This window comes from Melospiza melodia, chromosome 2 (genome assembly GCF_035770615.1).
Source record: "Melospiza melodia melodia isolate bMelMel2 chromosome 2, bMelMel2.pri, whole genome shotgun sequence".
Classification (NCBI taxonomy): domain Eukaryota; kingdom Metazoa; phylum Chordata; class Aves; order Passeriformes; family Passerellidae; genus Melospiza; species Melospiza melodia.
In genome coordinates this window covers 102,557,857-102,583,981 of record NC_086195.1, presented here as the reverse complement: position 1 = coordinate 102,583,981, position 26,125 = coordinate 102,557,857, and the positions used below count along the sequence as shown (strand labels likewise).

The 26,125-nt window shown below is 37.6% G+C and overlaps 1 protein-coding gene across 21 annotated transcripts in view; it reads right to left on the bottom strand.

Annotated features, from left to right (window-relative positions):
- Nucleotides 1–275: 275 nt before the first annotated feature.
- Nucleotides 276–26,125, bottom strand: part of LMO7 (LIM domain 7) — a 132,430-nt gene continuing 106,580 nt past the window's right edge. For 14 of the 21 annotated variants that reach the window (XM_063149447.1, XM_063149454.1, XM_063149455.1 and 11 more), the window contains 16 exons: nt 22,752–22,913; nt 21,194–21,378; nt 20,483–20,543; nt 19,415–19,471; nt 17,267–17,292; nt 16,853–16,957; nt 15,024–15,116; nt 13,314–13,684; nt 11,576–11,641; nt 11,189–11,254; nt 9,474–9,526; nt 7,753–7,972; nt 6,585–6,857; nt 5,135–5,243; nt 3,310–3,412; nt 857–1,020 (listed from right to left, as the gene is read on the bottom strand). In XM_063149447.1, the coding sequence (XP_063005517.1) occupies nt 998–1,020; nt 3,310–3,412; nt 5,135–5,243; nt 6,585–6,857; nt 7,753–7,972; nt 9,474–9,526; nt 11,189–11,254; nt 11,576–11,641; nt 13,314–13,684; nt 15,024–15,116; nt 16,853–16,957; nt 17,267–17,292; nt 19,415–19,471; nt 20,483–20,543; nt 21,194–21,378; nt 22,752–22,913 (1,973 nt within the window). In that variant the 3' untranslated portion in view covers nt 857–997. Of the gene's footprint in view, nt 1,021–3,309; nt 3,413–5,134; nt 5,244–6,584; nt 6,858–7,752; nt 7,973–9,473; nt 9,527–11,188; nt 11,255–11,575; nt 11,642–13,313; nt 13,685–15,023; nt 15,117–16,852; nt 16,958–17,266; nt 17,293–19,220; nt 19,263–19,414; nt 19,472–20,482; nt 20,544–21,193; nt 21,379–22,751; nt 22,914–26,125 lie in introns of all 21 variants that reach the window. The other 7 variants (XM_063149446.1, XM_063149451.1, XM_063149449.1 and 4 more) reach the window with 7 other exon arrangements.

The window sequence follows — 26,125 nt, the reverse complement described above, 5'->3', positions numbered from 1 at the left end:
TCTTTCAATTTTTTTCAGGGATGGGCATATAGCCTCACCACTGGTACTGAATACTCAAGGGAAAGAGCATGAGGAGATTGATGAAAAAGCTGTACAAAGACTTTGACTACAAAGGAAGAGAGAAAAGAAAGAACTATTGTTCTTGCATATATTTATGTGAACAACTTAATCCTGTCAGAACAAATATTTTTCCCAAGATGAAAATCAAACAATTTTATATTTCCACACACTACCTTAGACATGTTTAGCTGAACAGAAAGGACAAAAACTTCTAATAAATGCAACATCCAATTTTTTATTTACAAATATATGGTAATTCAACAACCATTCTCCACTCAGTTTGCAGAGGAAAGAGTGATAGTTACATTTCCAAACAGGAAAAGAAAACTCTCTCTCTTAAATGGATTCCACAGAATATTATGCCAAAACCACTGAGCAAATTCTGAGATTATTCTTTGTATTTAGGTTTCAAAAAAGCACATAATTTTAGAAACCAGCATATGGAAAGCAAACACATTTGTGTGCATTTAAATGCAGCTTCATATTAACCTAGAGAATTCACTTTCAGTATATGTCAAAAATAAAGACAGCAATTGCAAATATATATTTATATTAGCTATTTCTCTAATGCTCATTTCAAGAGCTTAGAAACAAAATACCCTCTTCATATACCATTGGAAAGTCAACTAGTTGATTATAAGCCTCAAAAATATTTTGAAGTTATTACTGAAAATATACTTATTCTCTCTTGTGCTCTCGGTACTTGAAGCTGAAAATGTGAAAGCATTTTTCCCAGCTATTTCCTTACTGCAATTACTTTCTTATAAATAAAAATAGTTACATGAAGAATACAAGGTATTGCTATGAAGACTAGACAAGCAAGAGTTACTCTTAGAAAAAAACCACACATACACACAATATATATATTTATAGATCTACATCAGCAGCAATCACCTCTTCTTGTATCTGCAACAGTGGTTTCATATCTTCATTTGCTTCACATGCAGGTTGGTTGTCCAGCTGTTAGGGAGAGACAAAAGAAACTGTAAGTAAAGTCTAGTTACTGAAAAACTTTTGTGTCAACAATTAACATTTTAAAGTTTAAAACAGTCACTTAATAGTCAAAAAACATTTTAAAGTTTCAAAGACTTATTGAAAATGGTAACATACTAATGTATACATTTGGAATCAAGCAATCCAAATTTAATGAACAATACAAATTTGAGTTGAATCCAATTATAGCACTGCAAGTATTTCAGGCCAAGTCATATTCCACAGAACATGCACTTTACCAAATTATCAAGAATTATTTTTAACTTACTTAATTTATTTTTAGTATTAGCACAGAGACAGAGTGATAGTTTCTCTAAATTTACCTTTCAATAATGCAAAATTTGCTAAATTACTGCAACAATATAAAGAACTTTTTTATCCTCTCTGCATACCTTTGTAGGTATTTGTCAATACAGTAGAACGTTCCAAGTTTAAACCACAGAATTAACACAAAAATGTGCAAAAATATCACATAACATTACATAAAATTGCAAAGTGAGTATTAATAACCCTACAGTTTATCAAACCTTTTAGCCAACATGCTCACATTCCAAATTAACAAATAATTAGCCAGGTTGATGTCAAATGCCAACTGCAAAAAACAGGAATTCACATCACAGGGCAGTGCTGTGCTGCCAATACATTTGCACTGCAGAAATTGCATAGGTGGGTTTTGTATTATTCAAACAGCTGATTTCAATGACTAATCACTAATTTGAATACTGTGTTCTGTACCTATAAGTTCTTACAACTCCTGATTTTACTTGTATCTCATAGAATTATGTTTTGAGGTGCCCACTGGCCCAGGTAGATGCAGTCTGAAGGGAAGGGAATACAAACATTTCCTCACAGATCAGCTCTGCTTCTGAAAGGCACTGCTGTGACGTAATGTCAAAGAGAGACTAAATAGCAATTCATCCATAATAAAATTACTTATCCAACTCATCCAGCAATATTTCCCCCCAAAAGAAAAGACAGATTAAAAAATAATGTGAGCACACTCCACAATGAGTCTCTCACACATTTGGGCGCTTCAAATAGGAACACAGTTCAGTGTAGTCTTGTCATCAACAAGGAGATACATTCTCCAAACTTTAAATTAGACATGGTATGACCCAGTGCCCTGGATCACCTCCAGATGGGAGTGATTCTCTTCCTCCTTCCACTGATCACATGAGCCTCTGTGAATGCGCCATTACCCTCACGAGGTGTTGCGCTTTCTGGTTTTAGCTCGGGTACCACATCATCATTTTTGTGACTTCTCTTCATGGAAGTCAAAAAGAGCCTCCAAACAGCAATGGCATCAGATGCAGAGCTTCTCTTTTCCTGAGCTAGGTTCCACAGCCAGCAGCTGCCCAGTTCCTGCTCAAACACTGTAGCATGAATATCCTGTTCCCTTCACTGCCTTCCAATCCACCATGAGAAGAATGTGCCGGGCTCATAAAGAAACACAGACATTTTTCCAGGAAGTAATTCAGAAAATATTTCCCTCCCCTGATTTTTACCATCCTACAGAATTCCACATTTGCTACATTAAAAAAAGCCATATAAAATTCCTGACACTTATCAAAATTAGGAAGTTGTCTACCATCATCTATGACAGCAGAAAAAAAGACCTAAAAACCACTACACAAAGCCTTAACATCATGCTCCAGTAAATCAGAATTCTGCAAACCATAAGAAGGAAAAAAATTATACTGCACCTTTTAATTAAGATCTGTAAGTAAATCAATTCCTCCTGAACTTGTACCTAAACGAATAACCAATTACAGACCTATAATTCCAATAATAATAGCATCACAAAAAGAAACCAGCATTTGTGCCACCTGCACAAGATAAACTAATTGCTTTCCAGATATGTATTAGGACTGAATTAAATACATATTTCAGTTTACTTTTTAAGAAAATATAGACACTTTTTCAAAAGGCTTCTCTGTTATCAAGACAAGCCTGTTTAGCACCTGACAGCTCCTTGACACCACTTTCTTAGATCTATAAAGGAAGGAAGATGACTGTACCATGCTGTCTGCTTGAAACTGTGTAATAACAACTTGGTAAAATCAGCTACCAGTGAGTTAGAAATTAGGAATGACTACCCTACAAAAGACAGAAACTGGCAATCAAACCTTGCTGAACCTATTTGCTAATTTAAAGCTAAACATGAAAGCTATCAAGTGGCTCAGCTGTGCAAACACTTGAGGCTGTACAGCACAGAGAAGAGCTACAGTCATGCACACTGCAGTTGGATTGCCTTACTTTTAAATCTGATATAGCAGTCATTGCAGAAGAGTTTGTTGTTTCGGATCCTGACTTCAGCTCCAGAGCGGGATCCACCAAGGTCGCATCCACAGGCAACACACTGTATCACACAGGAATAATTAGCAACTCCTTCCAAAATACTAAGAAACAAAAATGCTGTTCAAAAGCAGCTCAGATTAAGCTCAACAAAGCCTGAACCATAACCCCACAATCACTAGAAGCAAATGTACAACGATTAGTAGATCAAAATGCAACCAACCCTAAGGAAGTATTTTAAGGCGACGACTGGACAATGAATAGCAGACCAGAAATGCTACACCAAGTAAGCAAACATAAAGCAGACGGTTTTTAGAGATTAGGTCACTTAATCTAATTTGAACTTTGGTTTCTCTGAAAACTAAAACTGGTTTGGCACAAAGAAAAATTTGTTCTCTAGATGGCAACAGGAATTTTGGCACAGAACACCTGGGTGTGCTACTTGCAGATTTCCATGTGGCACTACATGCTGCTGGTGTCCTCAGTCCCTTGGCACTCAAAGCAGAAAATACTCAGGCACTCCCAATTTCCTGGGCTTGCATCACTGGAACAAGTTCTGATTTGGATAGAGGGGGCTGATTTAATTTTTCTTGCATAAACACATAAGGGGCTTGCCCACTGCCATGCTAACATTAAACTATTTAGCTATGGTAGCCTGAACATGTACTTGTTGTGAATATGGACCACATCTGGAAGGAATGTAATCCAAAACATAATACTCCCCTTACTGAATTTATGAAGGACAGATACTTTCCCTGCTTAACCAAGTAATGAATCTTGTAAATGGCAGTCTTTTCAACAGCTCATTAATTTTCAGAAATTTGAAAAACAGAAACTTGGCATTTTCTTATGTAGGTTATGAGCTACAGGTGGATGGTCTCACACAGAATACACGTCCTGCAGAAAAGGGTATGGCAACTGATCACTGTGGATTAGTGCTGTCTCTCCTGCTCAGGGAGGCAGAACCAGGAAGGGCTTGGAGTCAATCCCTAGTAATACTCCAGGTGATGCACTTGAGCTGGGCATGGAAGACAACTGTTCTGAACTACACACAGAAATATCTTTCTTGAAGTCAGGGAAGAAGCAGGGTCCAACAGCATCTCCAAGTCCCAGTCTAATTCCACATCTAGTCCGAGGGCAAGGGAATGGGACTGCTTTGCTGTCTTTTGCAGGCAAATATTTATTCTTTCAGCTCTGCAAATGCCCCAAGCTGATGGGAAGTCATGTTAGTAGGTCTAGGTCTCAGTGCTGGGCATAAGCTAGTACACTCAGCTGGTGACTAGGGCTGAGTAGCATTAAACACACCTTTTGCTTTTTTTCTGGGCTTTATCCTGCCAGTTTGAACTCTTCCAACATGCCTTTAATTGGAAAACACTCTCTGCTAAGGTTAGCTTAGAAAGGACGGGCCATCTTAAATGATTTAATTGCCAGGGTCCAGGTTGAGATTTTTTTTTTAGAGGAGCTGCTTTCTCTGGGAGAAGTAGTTCAGCATTTTCCGATATTTTGCCACCTATTCGAAGAAGGAAATCTTCGATCTCACAGTCCATGTGCTCATCTTGCTTTTCAAAGTCCTACTTGTTAGCTCTGGAATTTAAGAAACACCTCTAGAGTAGAGTGCTAAATGCCTGCAAATGGGACTGCCTCATGGAAATATGCATGCACCAGGCTGTCAAGAGTAGAAGGCAAAGCAGGTGATTAGTAAGAACCCCTGTGAGCATAACACTGAGTAGCCATGCGTGCTCCTGATTAGTTCCTGTTCCTTCACGATCTGACTCCCAGCTCTCACCTTAAAGCAATGTAAATGATAACAAAGACCAAGAGACTCAATGATCATGGCTGCTCCTTTGCCCAGAATGTTATTACAGTATGAACAGATTTTCTTCCCACTGACTGACCTAAATATAGAACGAAAAACCTTAAAACCAGCTTGAAAATGTTTAAAAGACAAAGAAGAGTTATAAAATACTTTTTGAGATTAAAAATAAAAAACACATGGGTAAAAACTGGACTATTAGGCTGCTTGGAGAAAGTATACTGAAAATTAATATTATTTAGAGTAGATCTGAAAGACATGGAAAGCTGAAGTGTTATAATTTACATCAAATTTAAATAGGAACAAGTTAAGAAATTCTGTGACATTCTTGGCACATATCTCATTGTACAAAATAGCTTTTACAAATAAAAAGCGTACTGTATAGTTCGGAGAGTAAGAACAAAGTTTTGTGTTCCTGCCTTCTTAGTTGTGGGGAACTATGCAGAAGGCTAAGTTTTAGCAAGCACCATTTCCAAGTCCCACCATCTGCACCTGGTTAGATAAAAGAAGGCTAGCTCTAGACATAAAATATTATGTTAACTCTTTGAACATAAACCATATGAAGGTCAGTTTCCATAGATCTACCAAAGTGTTAGCAAATGGAAGTGAGAACAAATTAGCAAATATGGTTAAGAAGGTAATTTTCTTACATCATAAAGGATATAAAAGATTAGCTTAAAAAAAAATGCGGTCAATTTATCAATAATGCCTGAGAGTGTAAGAGCTAGTGAAGTAGTGTTCACTGCTGTTATTTATAACACATGTAAGTCTGTGTGGGATGATTCTCTGGAGTACTATCCCAAGGTATTTTTAAAATGTTTTAAGTACATAAAACAGCAGAGTTATCTACCCTACCACAGTTGAATTCCATTTTTGTTTCAAAATATGTTGCAATTCTTGCTTTCTCCTCTTAGATTAAAATCAACATCCTACTCTGTAATTCTCCAGGGTCATGGGTTATGAGCATTCCTGAGTGCTCCTCAAGATGATATTGACCACATGCCAGGAAGTGAGGAGGAGAGACCAAGATGAGGGTCATAAAGCGTGGGTTTCAGGAATCTTTTGTTAAAACAAACCAAGGAAAATAAATGTCAGAAATGCCATCTGGAACAGGCTTTTGCTAATCATTTTGGTAACCAACACACAGCTCGGAGACTGCAGATTGATTATTCAAATTCCTTTCTTTTTTTAACCAATGTCAAGCAGTGATGACAAATCTGGGGAATTTTCTGAGTGACTGGAGGAGGGAGGTAATACCAGCCCGTACTTCCACTGTCTCCTCCAGCTAGAAAAATCCAGGTACTTGTTAATCAATGTTATGGGCAAGAATAACACATATGCTGTAAGTCCAGCATATACACACAGTCTGCCCTTCAGTGCTGTCCAACATTTTTATCTTCCCAGAAGAAGGGCACCCACTCACCTGCTGCGTGTCTGGGACCCTGACTGGGAAGCAGAGAGGGGAGACTGAGCCCTGGGAGCTGTCTGGGACGTGGAGGGGGCTCTTGCAGAGGTGGCCACAGGAGGTGCTTTGCTGGAGGAAGGGGTGCACATGTAGGCTCGGTTTGAGGTGGACACTGGGCGGCTAGAATCTTGACTAGAAGATAGAGATAAAGAGGATGCAGACTGGTTCAGCCGTGAGTGGTGCCTCCATGACCTCATTCCTGAAGAATCAAGATTGTCCAAAGACTCCCCTCTGTAACAGAGATACAAGCACCTCAAATGTAAAAGGCAGTACGGACGGAGCAACAGAGCTATATCATGACTTTTTTAAGAGAAAGCCATTAATCTTGCATTTTTAATATTTTCTGGGATTAATATGTTTGTTTGATCACCCTTGAGAGAATATTGAGCAATATTCTTCCTGCACAGATTTAAAATGTATGGGTAGGAAATTATCCTTTGTGTCCAGGCATAGTTCTCATGGTAAAAAAAAGGCGAGGCAAAAGCAAAACACTTCACTGCAGCCTTATCAGGGAGAGCTGTATCAAAATCCACAGTGCAGAAACAGACCTCAGATACCAGCTTTGTTTATGTTTTCTCCAAGGGATACCAGATCAAAAATAACAATCCACCCAGACTGGATAGCATCACCCAGGTACAAGGTGTTGGCCCAATAATCAAACACTCTCCTGACTGATAACTTGGCTGTTTCCTAAGTGACAAATTCAACACTCATACATTAAATAAAGCAAAAAAACTATCCCAACTTTATTACATATTTCTATGTTGAAAAAGGCATACTTCTTCACCACAAGAATTCATTTCCAAAACAGGTTGCCATGCTGAAACTCTTAAATGCATCTGTCAATGACAAGGCACACCATTGATTTCCATTGCTGCTGTACCAACCAAGAAATAAGCAGCTGAGTTACTAACAGGTCACATCCACATTCCTTACTTGCAAAACAACCCATTCAATCCCAGCTGTAATACAGATACCTTCTTCTATCTGTGCTGCTATGCTGTCTGCCTTACAGCATTTCACAGACTCAATTTGTTTCTAGGCTCTGTAATACAGGCTAAAGTTCAGAATAACCAAAGCACAATGTATGATGAGAGACAGAGTTAATTTTTAATGCGATTCCTACCTCCTCATACTACTGCTGTACAGACTAATGGGCTCCTTATGTATACTGGCACTGCGCTGCCTAATCCAGCTGCTGTCCGTGTGTAGAGATGTTTTCTTTCTCATTTCCTGAAGGATTTGCTGTCTCTCCAGCTCTGCTGCAGACAGGTTTTGCTCCTTCTGAGACTTCTTCTGCGACTCACCCATGTTCCAGGACCTCTCTGAATACTTGCTCTGGGTACCTGTGCAGGCAACATGTGCAAACATCACCTCAGGGCACAGAAGCAGTTATGGTCCTGTCAGCACTCTCGCTACAATTCCAAGAGCTATTGTTCATCATTCCATTCACAAGTTATTCCAGTTCCCGATACAGCATTACTAAAATTTTTTTGTTTTATTTCCATTAATGTAGCCTTTTACATAATGCTTAATTTAAATACATTCTCCTTCACTTCCTAAGTGTATATGCATTGACATTTGTACTCTTTTTAAAAGGGTATCACCTCTTTTAGAGCCATAATTTAGACTCTTCCTCCAATACAACTGAAACATGTGTAAAATGCATAGTTAAATGACAGGATACATTCTTTCTCTTTAAAAGTTCATACTCTTTTCTTCTGTAAGTTGTCTCTGTTTACAAGAATTTCTTTCTTTCTTTCTTCAAGGCACTAAAAACACTGCTTTATATTGTTTTATATAGATACAAAGGGGACAGGTAAATCTTTCAGTTAATTGGATTATGTGTTAACTACTCAGTTGAAATGGAATTAATGGTATAGATGGTCTTTGAGAATTTGGAAGGGGAAACAAAGAAGCATTCTTTCTCCAATAAGTGTTGACATATCAGAAGGGAACAATTTTTTATTTCCTAGATTCAGTACATATTCTTCATAGTAAAAAAACAATTAAGAAAATTACTCAGCAGTAAGTCATTCAATTGAAATTTCAATCATTTTAAATGCTGCTCTGACGGTAGATTAGCTCTTGGATTCATTGGTATAGATTATCATTGTAAAATACTGCGGAAGTTTACTTTCTCTTTAGTTTCAATGACAGTGCTTTAATGTATGAAAGCAACATTTTTAATCTGCAATATATCCCTTAATACATCTACTTTTCTTTGATTACTTGTGTCTACTTTTTTAAACTGTGTTTTAGACATAAAAGTAGCTCGCAGGCATTTTTGACTGTAACATATTTATAAAATTGGTTTGTTTGCTTTGCACATAATTCTTCTAATATAACCAAAGTCATATATCGGAACTAGAGTCCAGGACACATATGCCATGGTGACATATCAAGAGCTGACTTCTTGCTCTATTATTACCACACTAACTGAAATTAAGAAGACAAAAAGTTGTATTAAATACGTTCATCATCTTGGTATGTGCAGCTTTTTTCTTTTTACAAAACTACACATATCTTCAATGATAAAACTTCATGATTGATTTTATCTCATGTAAAAATCTTATGTTAAAATTTAGGCATCTAAGAGCCATTTGTAATCACTGTCTTCAAATGGGTAATTAATCCTATTTGTCCTCAGCTTTTATGTTGACTGTATGATTTTCCTCTTGCTGTTGAAAGTTCATTAAATTGGGGCATAGTATGAATTCACAATGCAGCTATTAAAAATACTCTAAAAATTAATTTTCTTAGGGTGACTATATGTACACGTTTTTTTCCTCCTACTTCCCTCCCTCCCAAAAAAATTAAATATAATGGAAATTAGACATTACTTACCATTTCTGATTGTATTGACTTCATTCAGTTCTGTAGTTGACTTTGACTTATTTCTAAGGATATAAAAACATCTGTCTTAATTATAAGACCTCATTACAGACACAGCTCTTATCATTGCAGATGACAGAACCAGTCCTCTCTTTTTCACTATTCCTCCCATCAACCATTTATGCTATACTTAAAACAAGAGGCAAAAAATAACTAAAGACCAAGAGGATGCTAAATGGGAAAAAAATTATTACTTAGATCTCAATAGATAGCCACCAATTAAAAGTTAAAATTTTGCACTGAAAGTTGTCAATGCTTCAGGTATAAGGAACTGATCATTGTACTTGTTTCAAAAAAACAATTTCAAAAACCAAATTCTTCCCTGTGGAAGCTTTGTGAAGACTGCAGTCAGACAAAGAAGCAAGAATTTTCAGAGCAGATTTACAATTTCTTTGGTCTAATGAGAAACTGAAATCATACTTCAGCGCTGTTACTAAACTGCAAGCAAAACACCCTCTCAAAACCCTGCATGCAGATTGCTTTAGGAAAAATTTTCTGTTCACTGATTATACCTAGCAGCATAATTTTTAATGAGTTTTAGCCAAGAAATGGCATTCGACAAAGGCCATATACAGGAAGACAAAGCCAAAAAGTTTGTTTTCTGACAGTACAGAGCAGAAGCCTCAGCAACACCTCTGCTGTATTATTAGTCTCAAGTAGTAAAGCCAATTTTTTAGTTTAAAATAACTCACAAAGAAAGGATTTTAAAAGAAATCCTTTGCTTGGTCCCAACTCAAAGCTGCTACATTAATGTTTTTACACATAACAGCATTGGCTGCACAGCCACATTTTGAAAGAATCTTGTCTTTTATGTAGAGATAAATGAAGCATAAACTACATCACATCTTGCTTCCTTAAGTTTTTACTGTCTGTCCTATGGTGTGGACCTGTTTTATTATCTATTTAAGAAGATGCAACACTCTCACAGCTGCTTGTAGTGAAGAAAAAAGCAGTGTCCTCCTCACACATATATCCAAGATGTAACTATTTAGTGCTTGCTCCTTCTGAAGTTAGATCTAGATCTTCCATTAGTAACAGACCCATTAAATGTACCTTGTAATTTTTGGAGTTCCTCATTATATAAGAGAGGTATGCTCACTTCAGCTACAAGAAGTGATTAATTCTACAGCAGAAGTCACCTTTCAGAACTACTGAGATGCAATGCAAAACAAAGGCTTAATTTGTAAAGCAAGAGATTGTACCTTAAAATTAACTTGTGTAAACTACGGGAGTAACATGCACTATCCCCTTGATAAATATCCTGCTGCTGCCTCTCACTTCCCTTCTTGTTTACTCTCTCAAGTTGCACAACCCGAATTGGGATGATTGCACCTTAGTTTGTAGAGCATGCTATGACACAACCACAAGAGATCTGAAATTGTTTTCCAGCCAGTTTAGTACTACCCACATATTTACCTCCTCACAGTTTTGTTTCTCCCCGTAGAATCCCACTGACTAACTGTTGCTTACAACACAGTGTATAATTTGACAAAAGTTTGGCCATTTGTTTTTTCAATATGAAAACATGCCATAAAAACTGCAAAACACAGCAGCAGTCCAACATATCCATTTAGCTGCTATGACTAAAGTTTATTAGAATGTTAAAAGTTTTCTAACAAAGAAATGGTGATGTTACAGTTGATGTTGAGATTCAATATTGGACATACCTGTCAGCAAACGACTGGCCAGGCTGCGCCTCAATGGTTTTAGAAACTTCATAACGCTCATAATGTCTATTGGAACAAAAAGAAACGTTATGTTCACATACAGAAAAAGACACACATAGTTCCTAAAGCAAATATTCAAAATAGATACTGAAGGAAAAAAAAGAAAAACCCAGTTTAAATTAAACCCCCCATACAAGTAAAGCTCTAAGAAGTCTTAATTTAACAGTCAGAAATACAACTGATAAAAGAAGGCAGAAAAAGAAGAGTTGACAGAAAAACTGCCTGAATTTACATTTTTGTGAAGTGACAAGGAAACCAAACATGAGCCTGCCAGAATGGTTATTGCTAAAGATGTTTCAACTGTGTATTGATTCAATTTCTTATTACCTGTCAATGACAGGATGGCCAGCTCGATCCTCTATTGTTTTAGATACTTCATAGCGCTCGTAATGTCTAGAAGCAAAATAAAGATAAAATGCATATTAAAAGAAAATTCTAGAAATTGAGCAAACAGTAAGTATCCCCAGAGAAAACTTAGAAAGTTCAGCTCTGTTAAAAGAATCCCAAAGACTAAGGTGCTGCAAAAATTACAAGCATCAGTATACAACAGTGATTATCTCACCCATTTCAAAGCCAGGAGGAAAATTTTGTCAAACCACAGGTGTTCTATAAAAATTACATTTTTATTGCAGAAGAGTGTACAGGTGCAGTTTATAAACTCACAAAGTTCCACAGAAAACACTCTTTAGCTGACTGTCCCCTCCCTCCCTTTGCAGCAAGTATCATGCCTTTGCAGGTGTTTATATAAGGTTTCAGATTTCAAGTCTTATCTTTGGGTATCATCTTATAGCAAATATTTAACACCAGATATTTTAAAGCCCAGTTTCACTGAACTTGCTCCTTTACTAATAGCAAAACCTCCCGTGTTTAGCAAAACACATCCTTTGGCAGCAACCTCAGAGGCAATGAAATCCCTGTGGACCAAAGAATGTGCCAGGGATTTAGATATGCAGATATTACAGCAGCTTAATAAGTTACCACACAAAGTCCTATCATCTTGCAACTGGGACAAGCTAAAACTGTAAAGTTATCCTGGCTCTGCTGTCAGGAAGAACCTGTTCAGCCATTGTAGCATTGTATCTCTGCTTTGCTCAGCAGGCATATCAAGCAGCAGTCATTTAGATAAAACTAAAGTAACTCTGGGTCTTACAACCTCTTCTGCAAATATATGCAGTTTTTTTAAATCATACTACTTTCTCCTAAGGCTTAGCTTGATACTACGTGTTCTCTTTAGTCATCTCTTGTTACTTACATAGGAAAAGAGATAAACCTTAAGAGAAGCCAAAAGTCATACACAAGGCAGTAAGGCAAATGGAGACAAAATAATGAAAGGTTACTGGTTTAATCTGTTTTCAGACAGATTATTTTCCTGTAACAGTAGTCTGAAAACTTCTGGGCAAGAACACAAATTGATAACTAATAGGTGGGGATTTGTTTGTTAGATTGATTTTTAAATCAAGCTGCTGAAGAAGGTAATGAGAGGAACAAACATATCTGCAGTGGATATTTCTAACAGGCTATGATATGTAAGCAAGTAACGGTTCACTCATATACCATGATATCCCTCACCTGTCAAATTAACCCAGTAGTTAAATTACAATTAAGCTTTATTGTAACACTGTTGAATTAAAATGAGAGATAAATCTGTAAAAATCAGCCATACATTTGTTGAAAAAGTGTTAACTTTGTATTTCTTCTGGAAGCCCTGTATGTTGAGTCACTGGCTGTCACGTTGAGTCACTGGCTTGTGCACAATTCTTACAAAATTTTCTCATTAAGTCCTTCAGATCCTCTTTCATTTGGTTGTAATTACAGTACTTACACATCCCAACAAAAAAATAGCTGAAGTAGGGAAATATAGCACTTGATTCTTGGGGAAGGACTGTGTTATGCCTGATCCTTCCATCTTTGGAAAGAAAGACTATGGTATGGGATTTTGCACCTAGTGACTGAAGCATGAATCTCACATGAACATCCTCATACATTCAGGACAGACACAGCCCCGTTGGACACGGATTTGAATTTGCAGAAGGAAGAGAAAGTACATCCTAGCACAAGTGCACACCTTTGGTACTGAGGCACCTCCACTGACACCTCCCTCTGCTTTTCCACCTGCCGCCTCTGCTCCTCCAGCTCTGCCTGCCGCCTCTGCTCCTCAGCCTGCTGCTGCTCCCTCTCTTTACGCTGTCTCTCCAGCTCCAGCTCTTGGAGTTCCTGTTCTTGCTCAAAATGCCTGGTTGCTTCTTCCTGGATCATCCGTTCCTCCTGAAGCCTCCTCCTTCCTTCCTCCTCATGCAGCGAGCTCGCTGCCAGCTCATTTTCTCCATCTCGTTCTGGCTCCTTGGGAGCATTTGCTTCTGGGCTTGCTGTCCAGCTGGACACAGGTGGAGCCTGAGAAGTGATAGATGTTGTATTTAGGGTTAGAACAGTCTGCTCCTGTAGCAAAGAAAAAAAAAATAATGTTTTTAGGGAAGGGATCTGTTTTTTAAATAGATTGCTCTTGCTCCCTGAGGAAAGGTAATTTATTCTATAAGGTAAGCATGTATAAAAATCATCCCCAGCACTTCCAGTGCAAGATGCAGGGCACAGTTTGGTTGCACATTCTCCTAATTCAAGAGCTTCAATCCACACACCAGCCTTAGCAAGCACCACAGGCAGCGTGGCCACAACTATGTGAAACATTCTGCTTTCCAAAGTATCGTTTACATGTCAAACCATCCCTTCCCCACTTAAATACCCATGGAAAACAAACCCTTCCATGATACCCAGCATTTCTCCCTACTGTTTTGACTTAGAAACCTGAGACCTATTTAAAAGTGTATACACAAAGATATACACTGCAATCTATGTCAGACTGATGAATTTCACATGAATTCTCATGTGGAGGCATCTCCCACTCTCTTCCATTCTCCTACCATTTCAAAGTCAAGCCTCAGACCTATCACTCTATGACTCTTTTCTCAAAAATGAGGAAAGGCCTTTCAGTGGTCAAAAGATGTTTTAGTTGCAGGAAAAGAAATAATGTTGATGGGTCCATCAAAATCTCTTATGACAGAAAAAATACAAAATGGTTTATATTCTTGTACAACAAAGTCCTCCAACAGCTCAAAAAGCTTTCTTATTGGAGTTCTAAGCCTTAAATTATGGTCTACTCATTCATGACTGTGTAAACACAACTGATCTAGCTTGGATGCCTGAAGCAACACTCACTTAGCAGTAAAGAGGAGACACCTCAGACAGCTCCCATACTCAGGAAAAAACTTGTTCATCTTCCCATAAACAACAGCCACAGAAGTCAGCATCTACACACATATAGTGTTTTAAAATATATAACTGGAAATCTAAAGTTGATTTGGTATGTAAATTTATCAGATGAACTGTCTGCCAATAACAAGCCAGACACTTATGAACATGCTTCCTGATAAACTATTGAAGCAGAACTCCAACAAGTATCACCAGGTGGTAAATAAACAGCAAAAGTCTCCATTTATGATCACAATAATTAATACATGCTGTGACTTTTTGTCAACATATTTTTCCTGTTAGTTACCTAAACAGCTCATAAGGAAGACACAAATTCAACATATCTCAATACATCCCATCTACTCTTTCCATCTTATTTTTTTCTCTACCAAGTCATAGACAACAATTTATTTTCCAAAATGAGAAGATAAATGACATAAAAAACCTAATATTTTGCTTGCTTTCATCCATTTAGTATAAGGGGGAAAAAACCCTCATGAAACTAGTCAGTAAAGCTTTATTCACAGCCTACCTCATCAAAATACTTGGAGCTCTCTTTTTCCGCTTCTTGCTTAGCTCGTAGCCATTCTTCCCTCAGTTTCTCTTGTTCTCGCTGGTATTTCTCCTGTTAGGTTACATTGAAGTTAAACATGCAAATAAGAAACATGGTATTTTTTACTTTCATTAAAATGCACACTGGAATTTAATGTGTTTTTTTAACAGACCAAACAGACCAGACAAAAAACATCCATGAGCTCCACTAGAACGTTAGGTCGGGCTCAAATATAATCCAAAGGAGTTCCGTAATTGATTTTTGAGTCTCCAGGCTTATTACACTCCAAGTCTCACAACACCCAACTTCATAGTCTCTGTCCCTCAGTTTAGTTACCATTTGAACAAAAAAAACTCAGCTATCTAAGGTATTTCTGGAGAAACACAGTGGTTGTATTTAACTTGGAACTAGGCACATTAATATTGTAAAAAAGTGATCACTAAGTGCAATAGTAAGATCTCTCATTCTTTTGAAATGTTACCCTAAACAAAACTGAATTTCTGGACCGTGAAATTTGTCTTTTGACTAGATTTGGGATGAAATCGATATAAAGTATTGCTTAAAGCACATGGCAAATGTTTTGGTGGTTTTGTCAATCACTACTTTTATCTTGGGAAAAGCAAAATATTTAAGGATGTCAAAATTATTCCTTCTAAGATGCTGGAAATAAGCAAAGAAAGATTTTGCCTCCTTTTTTTGTGTTATTTGAAAATATTTTGCTAGGATCATGGGGAAGAGAAAGATCATTATTACTCTGGTCAAATTTATCACTTCAGGACTAAAAAAGGAGAAACAAAGAAAAGTGACAGCAGATGGCTGAGTCAGCTCTCAAGAAAGGGGAGCCAAGGTTTATAGTCTTTAAAGCCATCTCTTCAGGTATCAAATGGAACATCCAAACCATAACGGAGACCACAGGTAAGTTTAGGAAGGTACAGCTGCTGTCCTGCAGAGTGTGCAAGCTACAAGGAACAACACTCAAAAAGCAAGAGAGATTCTATGCTTGTACTTTGACATCACAGTTTTCTGCTGAATACAGCCAAAGAGGGCTTGTGCAGAATAAATGATATTCACTGACGTCTCTCCTAGCCATCAGACTTCAGACAACAAACTTTGATTTCATTCGCAGAGATGTGTCTCTGAACATGGTTGAATGTGCTTACACATCATTGAGTGGAGCTCTTTGCAGAAATGTATGCTTGGGTTTTTTTGCTACCGTAAGACTACAAACAATGCCCCCTCCCTCTGCAACACCCCCCTCCAGCTCTAGCTAGTGATTATCAAGGTGGTTTTGCATTAGCAGATTCAGCTTTCTGACTCAGAGGTCCTGGGAACCAGATAATTCCAACTGATTAGCTGACTGCTAAATGACAAGATTGTAACCAGCAGGTACTGGCTGCCTCCTCAACATTTATGAATACAATGCAGTATCAGTAATTGAAGGTAAAACTCAGGCTAGAGGCAATTTCCTTAAGGGGAAAAAATACAATTAATATTCAAAACATAAGACCCCTTAGTTTTTCACTTAACCTATAAATTCTGTTGCCATTAAGAATATACCAGCCTGGAAGGTTGAGCACTTCTGGCTGTAGTGAATACACATTGTGTGTTTGATTTTATGATGCTCACTAAAGCATTATCCTCTTTTTTCTGAATAACTCCTAATGTGTGCAACTGTGCAGGCCACAAAATCCACCTGAGAGTCTCCTCAGGCCATCAGTAAGAAGAACTGCAGAAATCACGTGCTACTTTTCTTTCCTTGTTGCTACACACGGGGGATTGACAGCCCATGATATGAAGATGAATTATACCTGCAACAAACGGTCCTGCTCTTTTTGCCATTTTTCCTGTCGTTTTCGCTCTTCCTCTTGATCCCAAACCCGACGGCTAGGAGCACTGATGGAGGGCACTGGGAGCTAAAATAGCACAGAAATGAAGTTGTATTATCCTCTTGCCATGTAATCAACACTCCACATTTCTAAACATTTTTTTAGAGTGAGAAATAGAAACCATTACCAACGCTAGAGCTTTATAGTAACAAGGACATAAATTAGTCTTTTCTTCAAATGGACAGAAAGCAACCATGCCTTGAAAAAGCAAATTTTAGTCATTACTCTCAGATTTGATCAAAATTGTAAAGAAGTATAAAAAGCAGTAGAAAGCAGAGAGGTTCTTGAAAGGACTAGGATTATACAACCAACTAGTAGTTCACAAGTAGTACTTACATCAGGCATTGCAGGCTCTGGGCCTCCTGGGAGATTTGGAAGGCAAAAAAGAGAAATCATTAGACCCATACATAACTACTGCAAGACTTGTGTAACTGTGGCAAGTCTGTGAGCTTCAGACTATTTTTTTCTTCCTTAGTAAGACATGCTTGCATTTGCCCTGCTGAACTTTCTCGAGGGCAGAATTTATTAGGTGCTTTCAACTAAAGTGCACAATTGTTTCAAAGCTTTGCATGCTCACAAGTGCCACCAGCAATTGCCTGAATTAGCAGTACACCTTCCACTGTAGCAACACAAAGGTTCTTCACTATACCTCTCCTATTATTATTGTTGTGAAACCCAACTGTTTAGCATGACCAATACCCAGAACACTGCACAATGGTAGAGAAGCTATTAGTCTACTGCCCTTGGCATGAATTAAGAGCAATTGACATCCACTGGCATCTCCTCCACCACAAAACCATGTATTTTTGCTCTCCAAGTTTCCTTCTTTCCAACTTCCAAAAGCACACTAGAATTCAGTGAACTGGTCACCACTCACCACAAACCTTTTGCTATTTGAGGCTATCACACTTGGCCTTGTCATCCTGTGACAAGATGATTATTAGAGAGAGATGTGTATTATACTAATTTATTACAAGTTGAGAAAATGGGGAGAAACACAAATTAAAATGCAATAATTTCTTAAGTACCGTCACTATTTTTGTTTGTTGACAGTGTACTTGCTACTTAGCTGTCCAAATTTCAATTTTAAAAAAAGGCATAAAAGAAAAAAAAATTGCAACATTATTCTGAAGTTTAACCATATGAAGTGGAAAAAAGTTCATATTTAGGATGCAAAAGACTCTAAGGAGTCACAGGTTAGCATCCGTTCTATATATACACAATTTTGTTGTCACTGTCAGATCACAACAGCCACAGTGAAAATCAGGCAATCAGCTTAATCTATTGCAGTGGTGCCAGGAGATATTAAAGGGAAGCATAGACCTTTTTTGCTCCCCTCTTTTCTCACCCCTGTAAGCTTATGCTGAACTCCACAGGAATCTTCATGTAATTGCAAAGCTGAAGTGTCAAAAGTTTAAAATTAACAAGCTGTACTGAACATGCACTCCAGAAATACAACCTTGTCCTCCCCCTCAAGCACAAGTGAAATACCTCAAATATTGTAATGGAAATATTTAAAAGAAAAAACTAATTTCTGCCAGCCATAAAATAAAAATCAGACAACAACAACAAAACCCCAACACCAACAAATAACCACCAACAAAATACCACCATATTGCAGATACAGCAGAGGTATTTAAAAAGCAAACAGAACCACAAACACGTATCTACTGTGGCATTTCACATATCACTTCTGGCAAAAAACAGAAATCAGCACCACTAAAAGCAAAATCCTGGCCCCACACAAGTCATTGGCAGAACTCAACTGAGCTTCCAGCAGGCCAGAATTTCACTCTTTCAGGCTACAGCAAAACAGAAAGGCATACATAGCCCAAATACAGCATAAGACACAAAACATTAGTGGAAGTATGTGAGCTGTGACATGCAAAATGCTGAAAAAGCAACCTACAAAACCAAAATTGAGTGCCTCGTTCATTGCCTTTTTAAAAAATTCTGGCATACTAAATTCAAAATTTATATTGGTCTTCTTGGGATCTGGTGACATCACCATATAGTGGAAAGCCAGCATGTACCTTTTTATACCAATTTATGCAAAAGCAGAGCTGCAACTCAAACTCAAATCCAGAGTTAAATGCTTCATCAACAGCTCTGAGATCTTCTCTAAACCTTTGCTGGAATATTCACCATCATTCTTGTTTTGTAGGTAGTAGCAAACCTGAACAGAGAGTGCCACCCTTCTAACTTCTACCCAGTGGGAAAAAAAAGTATGAACAACACAGAAAAGATTTAAACAGCTATAGATATAAGAGAACACGCAAAGACCCATTACCACAAAGGTAGACCCATGAATTGTAAGAATAACCTGATGACCCTGGGGAAAGAAGGGAAATTAATTATGTTGCTTCATTGTAACTGCAGAAACAACACTGAAGAGGTAGAGCACCCAGCACCAGACTTGTTAGGGAGAGTGTGCAGCAGGAACAATTTCATGGAAGTACATGAAATGTTAGCTCTTTGGTTTACCTTGTTCAAAAAATTGTGACCGCCTTTTTAAGTTTTTCAAAGAAATAGGTTCAGATGCTATTTGAAAAATACAAAGAATACAAACAAATCAAAATGAGGTGCCTTTTTTTAAATTACTATAATGACTGGATAAGAAACTTCTGTTAGACCTCCCATACACTGCAACATCACTTCTGAAAGCAAAAAGCCCCTGAAACGCAAAGGAAAACCTTAGGAAGTTACATCATGCACTAATTAGGATTTCATTTTATCAGTAACAATGTCCAACAATAAAAACAGCACAAGAGTCAACCTCAGACTCAGATTCTCCCTGTCTAATTTAATCATCCTTGACTAGGATTCAAAGTTGAAATGAGGAGCTTAATGACCATTCAAGGCCATTAGAAAACATCTCCAGAGGGCAAGTGATATCTTGGAGGAATTTTTCTATTAATTGCCATGTGTATTCAAGCTAAAATGAAACACAAAGTTCCTACTTCAGGATATTATTCCATTAGGAAGTATACATACCTGGTTTCTCTCACTGCTGTCAAGTAAGGCTATAACTACTCATAGCCTCATATGCAATTATTATTCATATCATAATCATCAATATTGTTCTCCAGGAATAAAAGTAAAGTAATAATAGTGAAAACAGACACTAACCCCAAAACCTTACAACTGAAAGAGGCAGGAAAAAGTAGCAAAAAGTTGAGTACTCTACACTCTTCCTGGGTAGTGAAATAAGTCAATACTCATACTAACTCAGTCACCATACAATGCAGTAGCAATTACAATAAATGGTGTGCCTTCTTGTCTTTCACCCCTACCAAACATTAAATTTACAACCATTAATGCACAGACGGGGCTTTGTTGCAGCTTTGTTGTCAGTTCTCAAACTGCCTAGCAAATTGTGGAAGCAAGCTAAACCCAGTTTGGATGCAACAAGATCTCTGTGATATCTGTCTGGCTTTTGGTTCATTAAGGTCTCACTTCACTCACTGTATAACACTCTCAGTCATTACTGGCTTAGCGTCTGTTCTTGTCACAAACCACACAGTTAGCAGATGAAAAGCAACAGTGGTTTACCTCTTTGTTCATTAGAGCCAAGATCTCCTTGCATTCCATTTATCAATTTTGTTTCTGTATCCTGAAATACATAAATGAATGAATAAATAAATAAATAAATGTCTTAGGCTCATTAGATTTGTGGAAGTTTATCCAACTACGCATCTTTCCTATCAGGAACTATATGTCATGAAACACTTCATAATATTTTGTAGAAAGATACAAAACAATCTAAAACTTCCTCAGTGTAATTTATAATAAAGCTACTGCATGCATTTGAGGGAATCAATAACCAGCTGTGAACTGCTGCAGAAATAAAACACATTAGCTTGCAAGAAAATTCCAGAGGCCAAGATCTTCCTTGGCAGGCAGGTTTTATTTGCAAGTAATTTGAAAGCACATATGCACCTGTTCTTTGGGGCTGCAACTTCCATTTAGGCTAATAATTCCGGTCAAAATCTTCTCTGAAGAACAAACATTATATATGGTTTTAATCAAAAGACAGTCTGCACCTGTTTTAATATTTATCATTCACCAGTGTTCTCTCATGAATAGACAGTAGCAAGTCTTTAAAACATCTTATTTACCTTATATTTCACATAAGGGTTCTACACTTGTATTGCTTAAGGCACAGAAGATTCACAAGTTCTTTTCTCCATCCTCCCACTATCAAGACACTACATTTTTTTCTTCCTCCCCTCATCTCCCATGAACCTTCAAAAACATACTCACAGAACTTTGAAGGCTGCTGGAGAAATCTCTTTTTGTGGATATGGTGGAAGCATTTGAAACTTTTTCTCCCGAAGTTGCATCAATCCATTTATTTTCAGATGTACCTATAATGTTGGTAGCCACACTGGTGAGATTGAGGATTTTATGCCTTACATGTGGCAGGGAAGGCAGGTCTTTGCCCCAGTCTTTTTGGTATGTGGACGATTGAGAAATTAATATAGACAGTAACGTCAAAGAACAGAACAATAGCTAGTGAAAACATTAAAATAACACAAAAACAGGAGAGGGGACACACAAATCAGGTGGAATTTGTGAAGACAGGAAAAAGGGCATTTATAGCAGACCGCCTTCCCCAAAAATGAAAGTGTTAGTCATAAGCCAGGTAAAAGTTTGCCAAAACTAAAGATGTTTTGCTGATATGTGCTACAGCAGCTGAACATTAGAGAGGAGTTAGCATTCATTGGACACTATTTCATTAGTGTTAGTAAGGATTGAGAAAATTCTTCTGACTTTACTCACTCCAGGTACAATGAGACTCATACACTATCCAGGGAAGGATTTTCATGTCCATGCTCATCAGGAAGCACAGAGAGGGGGAAGAAAAGGCAGCCTAAACTAAAGTGGCAAATTGATGAGGCAGATACAAAAGATGCTCTTCTCACATACTCCATCCTATCTCCCTTCCCTACCCCTCCTACTGAAAATTTTATTCAATTAGTTTTTTGCCACTAATCTCAGTCTTCAGTTGTATTAGGTCCTATAAAGTGATTTGTTACTTGTCTCTTCCTAACCCCACTGTTTTTACCCCAGTTTGCTGGTAACTTATTTACCTAGCATCCCACTAAAAGAATGTTTTGTATTTATACTGTGAAAGAAGTCACTGATCACACTTCAACTCTGCAAAAATTCTTCTAGAACTTTGAAAGGGCTTCCTGATTAAAATCATGGCAAGTCAAGACATGCTACAAGGCTGTCAAGCCAGGATGGAAACCCTCCCTACCCAGAATAGGTAGGACCACTCTAGAGAGATTACAGCACCACAATATTTGGGTCAATGGCCAGAATCATAGCACACAGGTGCTGCATCACCCACAAGCTTATACCTCACTTCAAACACCCTGAAGAAAGGAAAAAAAGATCCTCCTTCCCGGAAGAAAGGGAGCTGGTGATTGAGAGAGAGGGCCTTTAAAAATTAGTGATGCCCTAGAGATCAGACCCTCTTAATTCTTGTGGTATGGCAGGGAAGAAAATGTTAGATTCCTTTTTCTGCTGGTTGCACGCTTTTTTTACCTGTCCACCCTCTAAGAAACAGGCCAGAGCACAAGAGTGAGGTCAGTAGTTCAATGTTTTGCAGATTTGCTTGTCAAGACATTTCTAATGTCAAGCAGTTAAAAAAGCCAAGTTGTGTTAAAATGCAACAGACACATTGGCAAACTACTCAGCTTAGACACGTATTACTGCTGTAAGGGTAATAAGGACTCTCAGCTGTCAGGCACAGCAGAGACAAAGCTTATTTGCCTTACAGAGCATACAGTATCTGCCTGACGAAACAACTCACCATTCTTTCCATATCGTCTGACATCCATGACCAGGTTTCCAGTTTCTAGTGCTCTGTTGATGGCTTCTTCCCACTGACTGTGGTCCATATGGGAAACCTTTGTGCCATTGACAGCAATGATCTCATCATCTACATGCAGCTGACAAAGTGCTGCAGGGCTGCCTGCAGAAAACAGAAGAAAAATGTTATTATGTCTCCATATTTTTTCTTTTTATCCCAGTTGAGATTGGAAGAGAGTGGATTGGGGAATCATTGAAAGAAATGCTTAGTGGTGCATATTTAGAAAGTCTTAGAAAAATTCACTACACTGTAACATAAGCTCAGTAAACTCAGTATCAAAGCAGCTTTTCAATTTAGAACTTAGGAGAACAAAAAAGAAATCAGTCTTCCGGACTTGGAAATTTCAGATTATGGTCCCCCCATTTTAATAAACAACCTCTGTGTTCAGTCTTCACTTCACTAACTCACCTTTATAATCTGTGATAGTTAGTGAGAGAGAGGCAGCACAATGTCTATATCCAATGATTAGCTGAAATTCAGCCAATGTTTGGGTAATCCTCTTATTTGTCAAAAAAAAAAAAAACCCCAAATAAACAGCCTGCACTTTGTTAAGTCCAGTAGAAGCTGGCTTTCTTGTATTCTCATTTACATTTTCTGACCTCTACTGACAAGAGCATGATGCTTTATTGCTTTGCCAGAATAGTTTATTAGCTCTAAATTGATTGGTAATTGGACTCAAGATATTGCTGGGTATTGTCCCACTAGACTTCTCTGGATTCTACTTATTTTATCTATTAAGAGCAAATTTTATGGCAAGTTGGACTTTGAATCTACTGATATTTTGCAAGACAAGCTGCACTTTATACTTTTTTCATCTGCTACACATTGGCAGACAATCTCACTAGACTAAGGACAGAGTACATAGAAGACCAGTTCATAAACTTTTTTTTCTATTTAATTCAGAAAATGGATAGGCTGAGAAACTCAGACTCTCCAAGCAAGATTTTACAGATTACATATGAATGGTTCTTCCATTAAGAATTATTCCCTTAACAGAACAGAAAATAGAAAAGCCAAGTAAAAATATAGTTAAGGACTGCACAATAAACTCTCATGTTAATAAAACAAGTTTGAATTAAACAGTGGAAGGATTTTCCAAAGTAAGCAGTGAAATACACACATCTTACTTAATATATACCAAGAACAATGCCCTATTACATTATTAGAAACAAATGTGGACAAGTATGACAGAAAAATTTAGACACCACATGCTTAATCCTGAGTGTCTTTTGACTCGTTAGTAAAATGCTGCTGTAAGTCTGGCTCATCCACTAAGGATTCAGATGGCTTGACACACAAGGAAGTTAAGAAATTAAGAAATGCTCTTTTTCCTAGTACTGCACCAAATAATGATCAATCATAGCTCACTAAAAAGCTCCACTGGCTTCTCTGCTAGAAGAACATGGCTCCATACTATATTGTTCTGCATCATTCTTAAAATATGGACTAAAAACTTAATTTGCAGTTATCAATACTAATTGCTTTTAAACTCTATTGTGGAAGAAAAGGTAGGGTTTTCATCTGAAGGAAGAAATATGGGCAACAGTTTAACTGGAAAAAAACATGGATCTCCAGGGGTCAAGAAGATGTTAAAGAATTATGGATATTCAAGTCTGTTAATGGAAGGTACTACTAAGAATATTATCAGAGATACTAATACTGAAGTTACTAATTTCAACAACTTCATGTAACATTCAGAATCACGTCTGATATTAGTACCATGTAGTTTAACCAGATCTGGATTAAGGCTTATGCTCATGATACAGGGAAAGCTTCAGGCTGCAGCAGAGTCATTAGCACTCATAATTTCTGTCTTGACTTGTGACAGAATAACCCCCAGTAACCAAAAAAATGTTGTGTTGATTTTATTCAAATAATTTGTCAGGGATGAGACCAGGCTCAGAGGTGTGAACAGTGTATCTCGATTGACTCAGTTTTAGGAAAGGAAGGGAGTTGAAGATTTCACAGTTCCTCCTATAATATTAGTAGAAAGGTATATGCAGACGATACTCCAACCATTCAGATTGAATGAATAGCAGCAGTCTCTAGATCTGGACCTAAAATATCCAGAACAACTTACACTGCTCAATTTTTGGCCTGTAACTTTGCCAGCAGCTCTTCCTCCACAGTCTCTGGACAAAAGGGTGCCTACAGTGGGCTCCTGCTCTGATTCACATCCAGAGAAGCCCACAGAGCCACCAGAAATTGCCGAAAGTTGTATGCTACCAGTTGTCTTACCCTGTCCAGCTCCTACAAGACTATAGGTGTTAATTTCTGTACGTTCCTATAAAGGACTTAGTTTTCATTATATAAAATATGTACTGCTTTTATGTACCTAACTGCTTTTATGTTTGCCATAGGTTTTCCTGAAGGTAAAAGGGTTTTCTTTCTTACTAGTCCCCAGTAAAAACAAAAGCAACCAAATACTCATTTTCCATATGCTCTAAATTATCTCTAACCTATTTCCATCTGTTGTTATTACAATAGATAAACACTATTTCAAAGATAGAAAAAAAAAAAAAAAACTTGAAGGATGTGGATCAGATTTACTTTGCCCTACATGACTGCAAGCGTTTGATCAGACATGCACTCCTGTGCACACAATCTCAAAAAATTTATTGCAAAGGGAAAGTGAAAGGGGAAGGACTGAAACAATAAAGATTATATGGCACTGGGGAAGTTGGCAGAACAATGTCTAGATTAATGACTTAAGGCTATTTATCTAATTTTTAGTGTAAAGGTTGAAGACTCGTTTAAAAAATGAGAACTATCCTTTTTTATATGTAGTAAATGGGTATCACTGAAATATGTGTTACAAGCTTAACTCTTACTTAGGTTTTTGAGAACACTTACAAGTTAATTTTTCCTACCAAGTAGTTTTCTTAGAGGATTTTTTTTCTAATGAATAGCATATTTAGAATACAGAGTCGTCTTTAAGTAGCAAAAAATATACATGCTGGGTATCATCTCAAGAACATCATACAGCTAGGAGAAAGTATTCCTGGAAGTTTATTCTGGGCTTAAGAAAGAGAAAAGGGTGACTAGAATGTTTGGTTTGGATTTGCCAAGCCTAAATCACACTCGACCAACCTGGTTATCTTCAATGATAAACTGGCTAGATCTCAGTGGATGACGGAAGAGAGGTGGTTACAATCCACCTTGCCTTTAACAAGACCATTGACATGATATTCCACAGTATCCAGGTATCAAAAGTGGGATGGGATTGTCCCCAGGGCAGAACGACCAGATGGTGAAAAACTGGCTGGGCTGTGAGGCTCTGTGGGAAGTGGTTAATGGCTCTTACTCTGCCTGCA